This window comes from Nanorana parkeri, unplaced genomic scaffold (genome assembly GCF_000935625.1).
Source record: "Nanorana parkeri isolate BGI_ZX_2015 unplaced genomic scaffold, ASM93562v1 scaffold578, whole genome shotgun sequence".
Taxonomy (NCBI): domain Eukaryota; kingdom Metazoa; phylum Chordata; class Amphibia; order Anura; family Dicroglossidae; genus Nanorana; species Nanorana parkeri.
The window spans coordinates 332,712-351,768 of NW_017306846.1; the positions used below are offsets into that span (position 1 = coordinate 332,712).

At 40.8% G+C, this 19,057-nt stretch overlaps 1 protein-coding gene across 2 annotated transcripts in view; it reads left to right on the top strand.

Annotated features, from left to right (window-relative positions):
• The window catches only part of ABHD6 (abhydrolase domain containing 6), a 28,564-nt gene extending 16,423 nt beyond the window's left edge, over positions 1-12,141 (top strand). For both annotated transcript variants that reach the window (XM_018562450.1, XM_018562451.1), the window contains exons 5-9: positions 3,031-3,163; positions 4,771-4,931; positions 8,699-8,753; positions 11,147-11,247; positions 11,542-12,141. In XM_018562450.1, coding sequence (XP_018417952.1) covers positions 3,031-3,163; positions 4,771-4,931; positions 8,699-8,753; positions 11,147-11,247; positions 11,542-11,718 — 627 coding nt within the window. In that variant the 3' untranslated portion in view covers positions 11,719-12,141. The remainder of the gene's footprint in view (positions 1-3,030; positions 3,164-4,770; positions 4,932-8,698; positions 8,754-11,146; positions 11,248-11,541) is intronic.
• The last annotated feature ends 6,916 nt before the right edge of the window (positions 12,142-19,057 follow it).

The following is a 19,057-nucleotide window of genomic DNA, read 5'->3' on the forward strand; positions in this document are numbered from 1 at the left end:
TGTGTGGGGGGGGGGGGGTTTCCTCCCCCACTACAAAGACATGCTGAAAGGTTAACTGGCTCCTGTCTAAATCAACCCTGTATGTGTGTGCAATAGGGACCTTAGATTGTAAGCTTCTTGAGGGCAGGGACTGATGTGAATGTTCTGTACAGTATGTAAAGCGCTGCGTAAGTTGTCAGTGCTATATAAATACCTGTAATAAATAAATAGATAGATAACCCTTCCCCAGTCTATCTAACACTAAAAATGTAAGACCATGGGCTAGGGTCCCACTATAAGAGATGGAAACTTAGGCTTGAAATGTGGCACACACCTCAAATAAAGTGTAATACTTTAGTTTATGCAGAGGAGTTCACTAGCTGTGTATTTAAAGATGTTCAGACTTAATAGTTGACTCTTGTATCAATTGGCCAGAATTCTGCCTTTTGATGATAGCAATGTTCGCAGGGTCAAATTATTTTTTAATTTTCTAAAATATTACCTTTCGATGTGCTATTTGAAAACTGTGGACAGCCGAGGCCCTAAGCTCTGCTCAACCTTGAATCCTGTTTCAACACAACTACGTAACTGTTCCATAAATGTATTTTGTGAATGTAAATCTGATGTGAGTACGCACAACAAAATCACATTAACAGTACTCTGATAAATTTCTCTTGCTGATAAACACATGTCACATTCTCTTCTACAGATCTGCCACTGCTCCCTAATTCTTTTCAGATTAAAATCTTCTCTGTCATGCTGCGTCTAAGATGATTACGTTCCATCTGCTTCATCTTTCACTTAATAAAATGAATCAAAAAGCTCAGGCAAAATCGCGACGGCTTTAACGAAACACATCCCCATGATTCTGTGTTATAATTGTCCTTTCATCTTTGAATGTATTGACATTTTAACCTAATTACCTAAAAAAATTTCCTCACTCAAAGGTAGACTTCAATTAATCAAGAAGATTTGTCTCTTCAATTAATTTAGAGAATGCAGCTTAGAAATGCTTCTGTTTTTCTGGCATTGATTTCATGGGGACCATGCTTATGAAACCCCTATGAATGCTGATATGCTTATCTAGTTAATAACCCCAAATTGGAAGTTCTTAGAAAGGGATTTCAAACATAAAAGTGATTTTCAAAAAGAAAAAAAAAATCTTTGGCTGCCAGATAGTGCTCGTTCAACCGACCACACTGTGATATCTGTGGCCAGATATCTATGGCTGACAGGTGTACTTTAAAGCAGAAGTTGTCAGCCAGTGGCATGTGTTAACCGTCGGGAGTGCTTCCATATTGCTCTTGGCAAATTTAGTTTTTTTTATTCAAAGTATAAACTGGAAAAAAAAGTTTTACTGCACATGTTTCAGGTGTACTCAGTAGACTTGCTAAAATTAACAGCCTTGGTCAACTCCCGCTCTGCCTTCTCTCTTTTTCCCTCAGTCAATGACCAGAAAACACTCTGCCTCCTTTATCTTCTCCCTGGTCTATCACGATTTCCAACTCTGCTAGCTCCCATTCTGCCTCCTCTCTCTTCACCTTGAACCATGATCGGCTCCCAGTCTGCATACTTTCTGTTCCCTGATGATCTTTTCCCCTATGATCATCTCCCGCTCAGCCTCTTCTCTCCCTTCCAGCCCATTATCAGCTTCCACTCTGCTTCTTCTCTCTTCCCCTCATTCTGTAATTAAAGCCCATTCTGTCTCCTCTTCTTCCATGTTGGTCCCTAATCAACTCCTACTTCACATTCTCTTTCTTCTCACAGTCCATGATCTGATACCACTCTGTCTCCCCTGTCTTTCCCCATGTTCATGATCAGCTCCCACTCTGCCTCCTCTCTCTACCTCCCCAAGTCCATGATCAGCTCCCACTCTGCCTCCTCTCTCTTCCTTCTCGGGTACATGATCACCTCCCACTCTGCCTCTTCTCTCTTCCTCCTCAGGTCCATGATCACCTTCCACTCTGCCTCCTCTCTCTTCCTTCTCAGGTCCATGATCACCTCCCACTCTGCCTCCTCTCTCTACCTCCCCAAGTCCATGATCAGCTCCCACTCTGCCTCCTCTCTCTTCCTTCTCGGGTACATGATCACCTCCCACTCTGCCTCTTCTCTCTTCCTCCTCAGGTCCATGATCACCTTCCACTCTGCCTCCTCTCTCTTCCTTCTCAGGTCCATGATCACCTCCCACTCTGCCTCTTCTCTCTTCCTCCTCAGGTCCATGATCACCCCCCACTCCGCCGCTTCTCTCTTTCTCCTCAGGTCCATGATCACCTCCCACCATGCCTCTTCTCTCTTCCTCCTCAAGTCCATGATCACCTCCCACTCTGCCTCTTCCTCCTCAGGTCCATGATCACCTCCCACTCTGCTTCTTCTCTCTTCCTCCTCAGGTCCATGATCACCTCCCACCATGCCTCTTCTCTCTTCCTCCTCAAGTCCATGATCACCTCCCACTCTGCCTCTTCCTCCTCAGGTCCATGATCACCTCCCACTCTGCTTCTTCTCTCTTCCTCCTCAGGTCCATGATCACCTACCACTCTGCCTCTGCTCCCGTCCTTCTTAGGTCCATGATCAGCTCCCATTCTGCCTCTTCTCTCTTCCCCGGAAGGCCATGATCAGCCTCCCCTCTCTCTCCTCCGTCTTCTGCCCCGGTTTCATGATCAGCCGCCGCTCTGCCTCCTCTCTCTTCCTCACCAAGTCCATGATCAGCTTCCACTCTGCATCCTCTATAGTCCATAATCAGCTGCAATTTTTCCTCTCCCCCACCCACAGTCCATTATCAGCTCCTACTTTGCCACATCCCACTCGGCCTCCTCTCTCTTCCCAAGGTGTTCCATGGTTGATTACCCCTCTTTTCTATCCCTACCCCTTGTCCTTCTCTTATGACAAGCAGATTGGAAACCATGTTGTTCTACTGCTGCTGATTACAATTATGTTGTTTTGTGTTTGTTGAAGTCTTCCTCATTAAAAAAACCTATAATGGTTACCAGCAAAACTGCGTTGCAAATAGCTTATATGTCACATTTAAGATAAAACATATTTTTTTCTTAACAGTTTGTTGAGAGCATAAATTTAAACAAGAGACCTTTCCATCTTGTTGGTACATCGATGGGTGGGAGTGTGGCCGGGGTATATGCTGCTCAGTATCCAAAAGACCTCTGCAGTTTGACTCTAATTTGTCCTGCAGGTAAGTTACAATAATCATACCTTAACCACTTCTGGGCTGGGGCAATTTTGATTTTCTGCACTGCATCAGTATAATCTTTAATAATTTTTTTTAGTGTGTGAGATATCTATCCGAATGTAGCTGCATTACTAAAACTGCTTTATTATAATATAACAGATATAAAAAAAATAATATACATACTGCTCAAAACTACCTAAATGTCTCACTACTTACCTATAGGTGCGTTTACTTTACCTTCCCCATTCCTGTCCACACTCTCCCCCCCACCCTTCCAAATCCCACTACAGTCCCAGGAAAAGTCCTATGCAAATACCATTAGAAATTACCCTATGATTGGTATCTGTATTCTACTTAGCACAATGGAGCGACTTCCACATTGTTTAGTTTACTGACGCCACGGCAATTTCTGTGAGTACCGCGGTTCTAGAAGAACTGTTGCAGCTCTGTCTAGTCTCTCCCTGCAGCAAAGATCACTACTTTTAGTAATCTATTGCTGGCTGATTGCTGCCAGCAGTAGATCCGTACTAGAAGTGATCTGTTGCTGCACAGCTTCATATCCTAAAAATAAATAAATAAAAATTGGCCTCTGGAAAATATGGAATATAGGAAGTTTTTATTTCCTGTGCTCCTCAGCTCCATATAGAGGGCACAATTCAGTAGTACATTACAAACATTCGAACTGAAAGAAAATATATATTAGAACATTTGTTTTTGTGTCAATTTGCACAGAATGAAAGTTCAGAAAGATTTGTAGGGCAAATGGCTCTGGTTACTCAAATGTCACTCTAACAATTTATGAGGACTGTTTTTTTTAAATGGAAATAAAACTTTCGTAGAATAAAATGCATATGTTCATCAGCAGACTTTGTTGATTATATTTTGTGCTAAATATATGGGGGTGCGCAAATTATGTAAATGTTGCATTAGAAAAAATTACAGGACAATACATTTTTTTCAAATATTTTACAATTTATTACTAATAAAAAAAAGGAAATACAAATATATACATTCAAATTTGGTACCAATGTAAATCCCTATCTGTCCCAAAACAAGCAATGTATAATAAATTAAGGTGGACTATAAAAGAACTATGAGTGAGTGCTTTAGTTAGAGCCGACATGTGACATTGAAACTGTCACACGTCAGCTCTATAGATCGGGAAGTGAGTGAACACATACCGCCTCTCATTCACTTCCCGATCATCTCCCTGCAGAGAGCAGTCACTGTCAGTCACTGCTCCCCGCAGGAATTCCCCTCCTTCCCTCTCCGATCCTCCAGCGCTGACTGATAGGCAGAGCCCGCTGTCAATCAGCCAGCTTGATGGATCTCGACAGTATTGTCGAGATGCATCCCGGCTGCAACGCTCTCTGTATATAGCGGGCAATAGCCCGCTATATATATATACTGAGCTTTTGGTCACGGCAGGACGTTAGTATATGTCCTTCTGTGACCCTAAAGAGAGCTATGGGATAAAAAGGTTACCCCATAGTTCTCTTTTAAAGGTATAATGTGTGGAACGAAAACAAAAACACTTTGGAACTCAAGAGGAGTCTATTTTTACTTTGAAAATTCATAAATTCATTTTATTTGTCTTTTCTCTCAATTAGGTTTACAGTACCCCACTGCAAGCAAATTCCTAAAACGCCTGCAGGACATAAAAGAATCTGGAGAAGAAAATCCAAAAATCCCCCTCATTCCATCCACTGCAGAGGAGATGGAGCAGATGATGAAACTCTGCTCATATGTCCGCTTTAAGATTCCACAGCAGGTAAGTGGTGCTGACTGCACAGAACACAGCACCCTGGGGCACTTTTATCAAGAAAATCATGGACACATTTGAACACAAATCAGGTTACCTCTTGTTTAGTAAAGTCTATGCAACAGTTTTACTGTGTATTCATGACCTCACCTGGAATCCTGGTCAGGCAACTGAGACAGACTTCCAAAGTTTTGAGACCGGTTTATCACTGTAGATAAGACTAATATCCACTCCAAAAATGTGCTGAACTCTGGGATAATCAAACATTGCAATAATCCAGTATCCAGGAAATAATGACTCAAGTTGTAAGCTTTTAGTAAATCTGTTGCTCTGCTTCTGTTAGCATTGCCTTGTTGTGCGACAGAATTGATGAATTTCCCTCGTTGGGTTTTACTTAACATAGTGTCTGCAACAAGTACTGTATGTATTGCTCTGGAGCAGGGGTGCCCATTAGGTAGATTGTGATCTACCAGTAGCTCTCAAAGCTGATGATGGTAGATCACAAAGGGTGTGAATGGTGGCCCCTTTATTCCATTTTGGTATATTTATTTAGCTGTGCACACATAATTACCTATTAGCCTGAACACAAGTCCATGTATCCCATCGCACTCCTGACTGGAAAAATGCCCAATACAGCGGGGTGAGTGCGGCAGCGACAACGGATGCCTCCGTTAAACGTACAAAAAATAAGAAAAGTCACCGGCACTCCAAATAATCAAGTCAATTAATTTATTGACCCAAGTGATAACACCTCTAGCAACGTTTCAGGACCACGCGGCCCCTTCCTCTGTTTGCCTGAGGAAGGGGCCGCATGGTCCCGAAACGTTGCTAGAGGTGTTATCACTTGGGTCAATAAATTCATTGACTTGATTATTTGGAGTGCCGGTGACTTTTCTTATTTTTTTTGTACCTATTAGCCTGAGTCTGCTTGGCCAAGCTCCCTGACACCTTTCTGGTGGATACTGGGGGCTGAAGTGCTATGTATTACATCAAAGAATATTAGTTTACACAGCCTGTTGCACTGCACTGTTTGCAAAATACAGCAAGGTGAGCCAGGGGAGAGAGCAAGGAGAGACAGCCAGGAGAGAGAGCGAGGGAGGGTTTTTTTCATTGGTAGATCTCATGTAGCTTGTCATTTGAAAAGTAGATCTTAACACAAAAAATTGTCGGCACCCCTGCTCTAGAGTAAGTAATCGCATTGAACGTTCCACTCTGCAAATATCTTTTTCCAGGTTTGAATCTGACTAGTTGTTGTTCTTGTACAACGTTATAGACACGTTGATAAATGAGACACCCAGCAAAGGGCCTTTTGGCAAGAAAGTTTTTCAGCCATCATTTTTGACAGATGGCAGTCCAGGAAATGCTGTTTGTTAGATATGTCCAATTGACATTTATAGGCTGCTGATAAAATATCCCTCTCTTATTTTGGGTATCCCGAGTTAATGTGGATTTAACAGCCTGTTGCACTGCACTGTTTGCAAAATACAGCAAGGTGAGCCAGGGGAGAGAGCAAGGAGAGACAGCCAGGAGAGAGAGCGAGGGAGGGTTTTTTTCATTGGTAGATCTCATGTAGCTTGTCATTTGAAAAGTAGATCTTAACACAAAAAATTGTCGGCACCCCTGCTCTAGAGTAAGTAATCGCATTGAACGTTCCACTCTGCAAATATCTTTTTCCAGGTTTGAATCTGACTAGTTGTTGTTCTTGTACAACGTTATAGACACGTTGATAAATGAGACACCCAGCAAAGGGCCTTTTGGCAAGAAAGTTTTTCAGCCATCATTTTTGACAGATGGCAGTCCAGGAAATGCTGTTTGTTAGATATGTCCAATTGACATTTATAGGCTGCTGATAAAATATCCCTCTCTTATTTTGGGTATCCCGAGTTAATGTGGATTTCATAATACGGCATAATCTGAGCTATTTGCAGAGTTGTCTGAAAACCGCAGAGCACAGATGGCAGTTGATAGCAGGGATTGTCAGTCATGTGTCAGCTGTGGGCTCTTAGCTAATGCCTCAGCCATAATAACTAACTCTTTGTTGTATGTGGATAGGAATGAAGCATACTGTAACCAGGAAAAATGGGTGAATTTCTTATTCTGAAATTTTCTGTATGGGTAGTGTAGTATCCTATGTTATATCTTTACATTTAAAAGACACTCAAAAGTGATTTTTGTAGTTGGGGATGGAGCTCTATGGAGTCATTCTATTTATATGTTTTGGATACCCCAGCATGGGGCCTACCTGCCACAATTCCCAACTTAAAGGAACAGTCCACTCAAAAGTTATATTTTAGTTACGGATGGATAGTTACGGATGGAACCTTATAGGCTATTCTTTTCTTATATCGTGGCTACTGCATCAGTGTGACCTCCCTGCCATAGTTCCCAACTGTTTTGTGAATTATCAAAAGTATTGGTGCATGCCCACAACTGCTCACTTTCATTTGGGGATAAGCTGGCATTTCTAAGGAATACCTCCAAATGTGTCACCAGTTCCTTGTGCAGGCTTCAGCTGTAAGGACAGCAAAATAACGCTGTCTTTTCTTTATAAAGGACGGTTGAAACACCTCCAACTCATCCGTTTAAAAACAGGTGTAACGATCTGGATCAGGCTCGGAGTCAAGTGGCTGAAACAGCAGGCAAAGTCATAGTCAAACAGGCCGAGTTCAGTACACAAGCAGATGATAGTAGTACAGGTAAAACTCAAATAATTAGAATATTGTGCAAAGTTCATTTATTTCACTAATACAACTTAAAAGGTGAAACTAATATATGAGATAGACTCATTACATGCAAAGCAAGATAATTCAAGCCGTGATTTGTCATAATTGTGATGATTATGGCTTACAGCTCATGAAAACCCCAAGAACCCCAAATCCACAACCTCAAAAAAGTAGAATATTACATGCAATCAATAAAACAAGGATTGTACATAGAACAATATCGGACCTCTGAAAAGTACAAGCATGCATATGTACTCAGTACTTGGTTTGGGCCCCTTTTGCAGCACTTACTGCAATTACTTTTGCACGATATTCTAATTATTCGAGTTTCACCTGTATAGGGGCAGGCAGAAGTGTAGTCAGAGATCAAGCCGAGGTCAGTAGCCAAAGGTATCAGGTATGACGTGGAAGATGATGAGAGTAGTCGGTGAATCAGCAACCAAAGGTCGGTACACGGGTAGCAGTATGAGCGGATTGTAAACACAGAAGGAGCAAGAAAGCAAGGTATTGGCAGGAGCACAATAATCTGGCAAAGAGGAAGTGCAGAGGCGTGGCTTAAATAGGAAGTTCAAGGGAGGAGCAAGGGTTTCTAGATGTTTCCCATAGGATAGCAACTCTTTAATTTTTGACTTCAGGTCCACTTAAACCCTTTCTAGATGTTCCCCATAGGATAGCAACTCTTTAATTTTTGACTTCAGGTCCACTTAAACCCTTTTGTGGAACAATAAGACACTCCACTCCTGGTCAGTTATATTTATTCAGAGGATTTTTAGTAAACTCATTGGACATTATTGCCTGCTTTGCAGTGATGGGGAGGGCAGTTCCTTGAAGCACAACTAAAGCCTCCTGTTTGACAGTTTAAACATGTACAAAATCCAGTTACAAGGTGATGAACAAGCCTTTATAAAGTAAACAAAAATCCTCCTTTACCTTCCCTAACTGAGCCAAATCCTTCTCCATTTGTGTCTCACACGCTCCCCCTCCCATTATTTCTAAATTGAATTAGTAACATATATTTAATATTCAATCTAATTTAAACATTTTTATTTCTAGGTGCTGCAAGGGCTCATCGATGTTCGCATTCCTCATAACGAATTTTACAAAACGTGTAAGTGGCAATAAGTCTATCTACAGTAAGGGATTAGAATATTACTGTATAGGGGATTGATACTTTTACAAGAAAATATACTGAGGTTTAACCCTTCCCTATGCTTTCCAAAACTAAATAGAAAAAGTTTTGGGTATACATGCATTTTAATAAATCAACCCTGAAGAGTTCAATCTTAATCTTTTCTTTTCTCTTCTGGACCATCTAAATCAATCTTTTACTTTACTAATGTATTGTACTTGTACTTGGTTTAAACAAAGCAAGGAAGGAATGGATATTTTATTACATCCTGAAGTATGATAAATAATAGATAACATTGTTTGGCAGAGACTTGAGCTACAATGTGAATTAGTTTGTGTTTTATAAAGTGTAGGTTAGGAGAAATGCACCCAAACTGTTATTTTTAAAGCCAACCATACAATCCCTGTCTGTTTTTTATCACTGATCTTTGGGGGAAGGGGGAGATTCACCCTCTCTATTGGTCACGGTGACCATTGTTACTGAGACTGAAAATAATGGGAAATCCAAAATTGTTAAGTTGTCACAGGCAAAGGTGGTGAGGGGAAATCTTCCAATGGGTAGCTATGTTCTGATGACATCTGTGTAACAGGGGATATCCTTTCTTTTCTGAGAGACCTCTTCTTGCTTCTCTAGAACATCTCTAGGAATTATATAGGAATCTCTCTGATTTTCTGTTTACATAAACTCTTTTTTTGGTGGGGCCGAGCATCAAAGATATTAAAAGACACAGGAATTGGCAAGTGCAAGAGTTTCTCATACTTAGTGGTAGGTGCAAATGTTCGAGCACATGTTTTACCATAAAGGTCTACTGATGTCACACAACTCAACAATAAACGATCAGGCATGTCGCATGAATGAATATGCTCCATGGTAAGGATCCTATGCGCCATTTTATTCCAGCCTACAAAGGTGGGAGTTAAGGAGAATTTGGCGTTTTATCATGCTCACCAAGTACCTCCTTTGGCAATTCAAGGTTTAGTAAGTTAAGTTTGCATTTTAAAAAAAATACCCTGCAGTCACGGGGCATCAGTATTGTCAAAAGCATTGTGCAGCTTAGTTTGGATGACACACAGTACCTGTAGGATCATTTCTACTCCCCCAATCCTGTCCAAAATGACAGTTCCACTCCATCCTGGGATAGGAGCTAGGATACCTTGACCATTGATCACAAGCCCACTATAACTGGAATGAGTGTTCTACTTACAAACCGGTGCACGTGCAGTATGCTCTCCCACCTTGTCGCCCCGTTGCTTATGAGCAGAGTGCTCCTTCTTTTTATGCTTTGTGTGCATGTGTCGGTTTGTGAGCAGAGTGCTTGTTCCTGTTATGCAGGGGGCACACTCATCGTGGCTTCTACGATGGGGTGGAACTATCATTATGGAAGCTTTTTGGACAGGCTTTAGGGAAGCAGAGACTGGCCTACAGGCTTGTTTCTAAACTAAGCTGTATTTGCGTAAGCTGGACAATGCTTTTTACACTGCTCGGGCCCCTTGTCTGCATAGTATTTATTTAATGGTGAACTTAGCCTTTAATACACAGGAGTGCTTAACCCCTTCCACCTGGAGAGTATTTGAAGATCAGACTGATCATGGCTTAGAAGCCATATGCATTTCATCTACTGCATGCTTGTTTAATGCCCTATAGCTGCTGGATCTGAACATTTTTTTTATATAGGGTATATACAGTAACATATGTCAACTGGTAAAGTAAATTCTTTTTTTTTGTCAAGTTATAATTTGTTTTAAACTTAGCCAAGTCATGTTTTTACAGGCTTGTAGGTTGCCCCCTTAGATATTCAGCTTGCCTTTAAAGCTAACCATACACATTAGAATCTGACTGTACAGTCTTTGCACAATCTCTTTTAGAGCTACCAAAACTAATGTGAGGATTTACCTAAACAATTCTTTCCATGTCAATCCAATCAAGCACTAAATATTTGTTGGAAGTTATAGAGGAGATTGTATAGAACTTGTGTGGTGAGCCTTAGCCATGTCCACTCGTGTGATCATTTCACACTAGGCTTTCTGCACAATACTTGGTTATTTTGCCGAATTAAATAGGCAAATCGGTTATAGAGTTACCTTCAAGCTAACCAAGGCATACTGACGGTGCTAAATTTGGTCTTCTAGGCTTGCTTTGGTCTACGTTTTGATGTCAAATCAGGTCATGATAGGGTTAGGAGACTCTTACTCTATGTAAGGCCAAATGAGATTAAAGCATAACTAAACCAGGGCTGGACAAATCCCAGGAGCCAGTTGACCAATGCTAGTTAAAACATATAGCTTTAGTTTAGGGTTTAGATATGCTTTAAATGTAAGCATACTATAGTTGGGTTTTTAATGGTGAAAGCTAACAAGCAATATTCTGTTCAGTGTTTTTAGATTTGGTTGCAGAAAAATCCCGTCACATTCTACAAGAAAACATGGACAAAATTACAGTTCCCACCCAGATCATCTGGGGCCGACAGGACCAGGTGGGTCTTTTGGTTCAATTTGTGATATGTTGTTGGTCTGAACATAGGTAAGATCTGTATCTTTTGTTTCATCCCTGTGTGTGTGCAGTATGTTAGTTCTTGACGCGAGGTAAAAATGAATTTTAGGGTGTCCAACAATGTCCCCTGAAATCTAAAGAATCCCAAATTAGCTCTAAGTTCTATAACTAGTGCACAAGCTAACCACTGCTCCCCTGTGTCTTTATTAATCATTATATGTTATTCTCAGCTCACAAATATAAAACACTGCTTGTGCTTTCTGTTCCTCTGCCACAGGTCCTGGATGCTTCTGGAGCAGAAGTCTTGTCCAGTGCCATACCTGGCAGCCAGGTGGAGATCCTGGAGAATTGCGGCCACTCGGTAGTGATGGAGAGACCCAGAAAGACAGCCAAGCTCATGATGGACTTTTTATCCTCCCTGCAAACCACAGAGAACAATAAAAAACATGATTAACAATCAGGAAACGCCTGGGGCAACTCTGGTCCTCTCTGTATTCCGTATCGCTCTGAGTTCCTCAGGGGATCTTGTAGAACTCTTAGGAAAGTAGTTTAGTTCCTTGTGAACACAAGACCGGGACTTCAATATCTGCATGTAAAGACTATGTGCAGATCCCTTCCAGTGCGTCAGTAGCTTACGATAATGCATGTGATGGACACGGTTGATTAAGATCACTATGGTATGCTGATGGCGATTCCAAAGTCCACATGATCTTTTAAAATTTAAACCCTGCATTTGGGAACCAGTCACAAATCTGATGCTCTGGAGATCTTGACCCAACACCTTAAACCACTATAAATGCAAGATGATCATTTAAGCTTGTTTATTATATGCAATGTGCTGCTGTTGCAGAACTGTTGGTTGATAGGGCCTGAAGGGCAGAAGACTTCCCTTACTGTGATGCTGGTGAGTCATTGTGCAATGGAAGCACTAGTCCTGCAAGCTGCTGAGATATACAAGTATGAGCACACTGCTTGGGATGTGTGCAATATATGTGCAATATACCATAAGAATCTTTTGGTACCGTGACTTCAAAGCAGCATTGTGCAGACAACACAATGCACCAATCAGCTTTGATACTATGCGCACTGTGATCTGAGGTTTGTATGATGTAAATGATCAGAAGATTTGCACCACACATATGCTTCCATGAAATATTACACTCAGAGGAATACAAATGAACTTCCTTAACTAATATGCAAATGTTCATGTTCGCACCAGCCACAAAAAAGACTGAACAGTTTTACAGAATTGTATTTTAGTATTTGCCACTGAGACTGGATATCCCATTAAAGTCTCATAATATGGATGTCATTTGAGTAAATATTTAGCTCGGAGGTTCCTACCTTGTTGTGGGATAAGAATAGTGAATAATTCCACTTCATTAGGCTGCAGTGGCTCATAATGAAAGCTGAAGTGGCCTTTTAAGTTATATCATGGTATGTTCTTGAAAGGTGACTTTAAAATGCCTTGAACTGTATTTCCACTTTTGCATTCAAATTTGTGAACACCCCGCTGTGGTATGTTTGTTATGTGTTCCCATTTCAAAGTGAGTCTGTGTACAGAAAAAGAGGGGACACACTGCGTTTCCTCCAATCAACATACAACCCCAATTCCAAAAAAGTTGGGACGTTGTGTAAAATCTACATAAAAAAACAGAATGCAATGAATTGCAAATCTCATACACCCATATTGTCTTCACAATAGAAAATAGAAAACATATTCAATAAACTGAGAAAATTGACCATTTTTAAGAAAAAAATAAGGTAGTTTTGAAATTGAAATCTCACGCTTAGTTTACTAGTTTATATTGAAGTTACAGTCCATCACAGGAGCGAGCTTGGAGCGGTGGCTACTTTACAACACACACAGGGACCTTGGGGAACAAAAGTAGCCCCCCTCCAGAATGAAGGACAGTGTCAGCACCAATTCAGAGATGATTTGAGGATCTACAGCCGAGTAATACACAAATAAGATACATTTTTGGTAATAGTTCAGGTACTTGAATGTTTTTTTTAAGATTTAGTGTCACTTTAATTCCCCGGCACCCTTGCATAGCAGAGAAAAATTCAGTTTTGAGGTTTACAGAGAAGAGCAAGTAACATGTATGCAGCATACTTTAGATATTTTGTTACGCTATGTGAATGAAAACATTTAGTAGCTTCAATTAAGTTGGTGTTATCCCAATTTGGCTGCAAAGGTGGAAATACAATTTAAATAGAACTATGGCAAAATCCAGAAAAACATATATGTTGCAGTCCATCAAAAGCATCAACGCTGCAGTTTTTTGTTTTTCTGAGCACCCCCGTAACATAGTTCCACAGTTGCATTAATGCATGCATGTTGATGGGTGTTATGACATGCGTTGCTTTAAGGCTCGTTTTAAAGGGCTGCCTAAGGCACCAAAATGATACGTGTGCTATTTTTTGTAATACAGTTCACCACTGTTCCAATTTAAGTACTACTGCTTGATGAATCAAAGCCAGTGGCGTGAAGTGAGTGGTCGATTCCCAGGTCTTTGTATCTCCTGATGTCCACTGTGGCCATCTATGTTTTCACCTCAGAATGTTGGCAAAAATGTGGGTTGGGGCTGTGTATACCACTGCCTCTAGCTAATGAAGAGGACATGTTACTTTTAAATAGGGATGCATCTTTACCGATACTAATGTCAGTATCGGTGCCAATGCCGATACCGAGTTTTCGGTCAGAGGGAGAACTCCCCCTGAGCAGCAGTGCCGAGGGACATGGAGTCGCCTTCCTGTCCAATCAGGAAGCCGGGCGGTGGATTATGACCCATCTCCCGGCTTCCTGATTGGCTAGGAAGCCAGCTTCCCTTGTTGCTAGGCAGCTTGGCTTCCTGACCAATTAGAAAGCCGGGCGGCATGTAATGACTCGCCTCCCGGCTTCCTGATTGGTCAGGAAGCCAGACTGCCTAGCAACAAGTGAAGCCATCTTCCTAGCCAATCAGGGAGGCGGGTCATGACGTGATTGGTTAGGAAGCCAGCTTCACTACTTGGTAGGCAGCCTGGCTTCCTAACCAATCAGGAAGCCGGGTGGCACATCATGACTTGCCTCCCGGCTTCCTGATTGGTCAGGAAGCCAGGCTACCTAGCACCAAGTGAAGCCGGTTTCCTAGCCAATCAGGAAGCCGGGTGGCGAGCCATGACGTGCCGCCCGGCTTCCTGATTGGCTAGGAATGCCTGCTTCACTTGTTGCTAGGCAACCTGTTTTCCTGACCAATCAGAAAGCCAGACGGCCCCTTATGACCCGGGCTTCCTGATTAGTCAGGAAGCCAGGCAGCCTCGGCAAGGGAAGCCGGTGTTCTTTCAATAGTGTTCAATAGTGTCCTTTCAATAGAACACCAGCTTCCCAGGCAATCAGGAAGCTGGGCAGTGGGTCATAATCCGCTGCCCGACTTCCTGATAATTGGGGCACACGGTATTAGTGCATCCCTACTTTTAGATTTTATTCATCCTTCAGTTCAATGGAAAGAAAGACAGTTTGAAGGTAGGAAAAGCACTGGTTGCAATGGAGCAGAGCTTACATCTTTGGCAGTTGGGTCAGCTTCATATGTTGTTCGGGAATTTGAAGAACTGTTCAAACTGCAATATATTAATAGCCACTAACAAGCCATTAACAGCCGCACAACAGCATAACTTCTCAATTTGTCACAATTTCTGGTGACCACCACCCCACTTGAAGGAATGTATCCTCGAACAATAAACTACCTTTTGCATTGAACAGCAGAACAACCCCTCCTGTCAATCTTTTTTGTAAATGGTGTAATTCCTATTGGAATGGTCAATGAAACTGATCTCAGGAAGACTGACAACGAATCATCTGGTATTTTAGTCCTGGCACCTTGTACATAATTGATGCTCAGTATGAGATTATAATCTCCCCACAAAGCCTACCTAGAAGTGTTTTATAAACAGCAGGTTGCTCAGTAACTAAGTACTTACCATCAATTGAACACATAACTATCGTATATTAATCATGCCATATCACAAAAAGCAATGACTTATCAAGTACCTTTTCTCTACATGCTTCATTTGCCAAGTGGTTATTCTGAACTCTGATTTTTTTCCCGTCTACCTCTCTCATCCCTCATTCTTTCTCCAGTCCCACCCTGTCTCTAATCACTTTCACTTTGTACAGTATCAAGGGAGACTTTTAAGGTGCAGAAGATGACCTTGCTAATAGAGCTGAGGGAACTTAGAAGTATGATCTTACTAGTATACAGTATAGCATTAAAAAAAACCTATAACTTGCTACAAATCTATTGATAAAAATATATTTCAAAAGGGACAGGTCCTCTTTAAAGGCAATCTTTTAAAAATAGATATTTGGATAATGAGGGGGTGCTGGTGAGTCAAATCACCCACTGGGGAGAATTAAAATTAGGGATGCACCGATACCAAGTACATTACTCGGTACATGTACAGATACTTTTCGAGCTCCAAGACTAGACGAGAGAAAAATTAAGAAGTTAGGAGGCAGCTGTCATTTGTAAGGAGCACACGGGGGTCCTGGGATTTGTACATCTCTGTTTTGATGTATGATTTTGTTTTTATAAATATAAATAAAGGGATGCACTGATACCAGTACTTGCGAGTACTGGTACTTGCCGAGTACTTACAAGTACGAGTACTGATACATTTTTGTTTATTGTCATGTGACAGTTTTTCTACAACAATACAGACTAATGATTTCAGGACAGTGGTGGAGTGCCAGAGCCCGGTCCCAGCTGCAATCACTGCAACCCTGGTAGTTCTCATGAAAATCCCAAGTATCGGCATTGCTACTCGAAAAGTATCGGTGCACCCCTAATTATAATGACAATTTCTTTGGTTTTGTCCAGACACACTGCTGAATCTCAGTCCTTTTGCTTATTCTCAAGCAGGTCGTGCACTGTTAGAATTTTGTTTGCTCTCATTATTGAGTCAACTCATTTTGTTTGAAAGCTAGACATGTAACAATCAGATGCACCCGAATGTCCGAATTCCTTTGAGGCCAAATGCAAACTAATCCAATTGTTCTCTTAATGAAATTTCGGATCATTGAATTTCATTCAAAATTAAACTAAATCGGACATGTGACTATTTTCTGGCCAATCAGAAAATCCAGTCTGAAACTAAAACGGAATTACGAAAAGATCGGAATCTGAATAACAAAACGGCAATCTGACCTGAAATCTGAAAGTAAAAATCTGAAACTAAACACATTTTTGTGTATTGGAAGTTCTTAAAAATGTCGTCCAGACCTGCTACTTGAATGGAATATCAGACTTATTAAACCTAGCACATGTGCATTACAATACAGTATGTACAATTTTTCTTTATGGAAATCACATTCATGATTAGGATTTCCTTCATTCAGATGAGAAATTAGAAAACTTTCCATCCTGCTCCTCCGTTTCCTTGTGACTACTGTAAAAAACGAAAGTTGATTAGACCCCACTTACCATTAGAACATCCAACACTCAAGAATTATTTTTTTAAAATATATATTCTCTATTTATAATAAATGAACAAATAAGTACATTTTAGGTAGTAAGAGCAATAAACAAGGTTCATCAAATGAAGCAAAAGTCCAACTGAAGGTCTGACTGAAAAGAAGGTTAGCGAATCAGGTTCAAATATAGAGATATACAGTATCACAGGCAAAAGCAGATGACACACCAATCAGTGTATATTAATATTGCAATAATGCTGGATATTTGAACAAAATTCTGCTAGTGTATGGTCAACTTTAGAAAGCAGAGATTACCCCCTGCCCCCTATTTATTAGTAGCATGGGAGGTTGAATAGCTGGAGATGGGGAATCAGATGAAGGTACCTTGCTCATATAATAGCCAATGATAATACAAATCTGATGGATGATTCAACCTGCCAGCTTCTACTCCAAACTGGAATATAAGTGAGGAAACCTTTTAAATGATGTACCTTTTATCCAGTTTAAAGGTATATTACTATTCATATTGCGCTGTGGGAAATGAGCCTGTGCATGGGGACTGCACTTAATTTTTTTTATCATTGAGCTCCATCTGAAAATACTGTATGCACAGTATAATATGCAGATAATAAAAACCCAATACCTCGTTGCACAGACTGCTGTCACTTTAGTGTCACCATCTTTATTTATTTCACCATTTATATTTATCTTAACTCTTGAGTATTTTATTAATTTTTCAAATTACAATAAGACAATAAAATAGCCCATGATGCACAATCAGTATAACATACAATTGCATTACAGTTTCTTCCACATTAGCGTAATCAAGTAGTAGGAGGGGATCACTAGAGGCTATACACACAATATATAGTAGTTTTGTACAACAGAACATATCTATCCACCTATTCTTGCCAATTTATCCCCCATCGCTAAAATCAAAAATTAGAACAGTCTGAGAGGAATATCTGACCTAGGGATCCGCCTAAATTTTTATTTATATTTATCTTAATCACATTTCAACCCAACTGTTCAATGTTATTAGAGTAAGGTAGACCTGGCATTTAAGACACCTACATAAGGGCAGCGGTATCCAAGGAAAATGATAGGGAAGCGCAAACTTCTTCTTTCCAGCTTCCTACCCATCCGTCACACAAAGGCCAGATTTAGATATGTTAAATAAGCATTGAATGGTCTTGTGTCCTCTTCCAACCAGGTCCAGATTTTTATCTCCTACCCTCCTAGGTCAACAGTCTTGTGCCAGGATTCAGGATCTGAATTCTTGGAAATGATATATTTCTGTTCCAGAGCTCTTCTAGCAAGACTTTAACCCTGCACACATTTCATAACCTTTATTCCCAGTGTAACCTAATCATTATTATCTGCCGAGATTCCTGACCTCTTGCCCAGATGATCACTATGCCCTGTATTCCGTGCTGCTATCTTATCTCTCATGGCTGATAACAAGGTGTAGTACTGAGCCTCTAGTGTCATATATCTCATGTATTCCACAAGTTTTCTACTTTTCATATTGCAGGAGATGCTCAGTCTTTGGAAAATAGGGAGATATGGGTAGATGAGGCCCAGACCTACCTGGATGCATGATTATTTCTCCAGGCTGTAGTAACATTTGACAAATAATACCATGGAAATTAACAATGTAAGGAATGCATGTGGTAGGTTGTAATACAGACTATATAATAATAGGCCTCCATTCTTGCTGTTACACCTGTCCTTGGCTAAAGTCCCGGCATCCTCTGTAATTGTTATGCACTAGGCCCTGCCATAAACAACAATGGCTATCTCAGGACATGCACCTGGGATGAGCAATATTCTCTGTGACCAGACCTAGTGCGTTCATTAAAGTTACATGGAATGATAGACTGTGCAAGAGTCCATTGAATAAAGTTAAAGGCCCACTATAGAAAAAAACTTTGCCGGCGATCCGGTGAGGCATTTGCCACACATTTCTGCCGGTGTGCACGTAGTCAGAAGCCTTGTGCCAAATTCATAAAAACCTTGCAACATTTTCATTGCTAGTACCGACGCATGTGACAAATTCAAGTAGTTCTTATTTGTGACACTTTTACTGCATGGCGCTATTGTTGTGACAAATTCAATACGAAATATCGTCATTGGTGATAAGGAAAGTGAAAGTAAATAAGACCCCTTCCATGCTGCAGTAAACTGCTGATTGTGTTACATTATTTAGACAATTCTGCAACATAATGTTTGTTTGTGTTGCTCTGGAAATTATATTTAATACATTTCCATCACTCTCCCAACTTCTCCAAATACCTTCTCTGCCTGTAAAACTCCACCACCTTGCATGAGGGATGCTTGG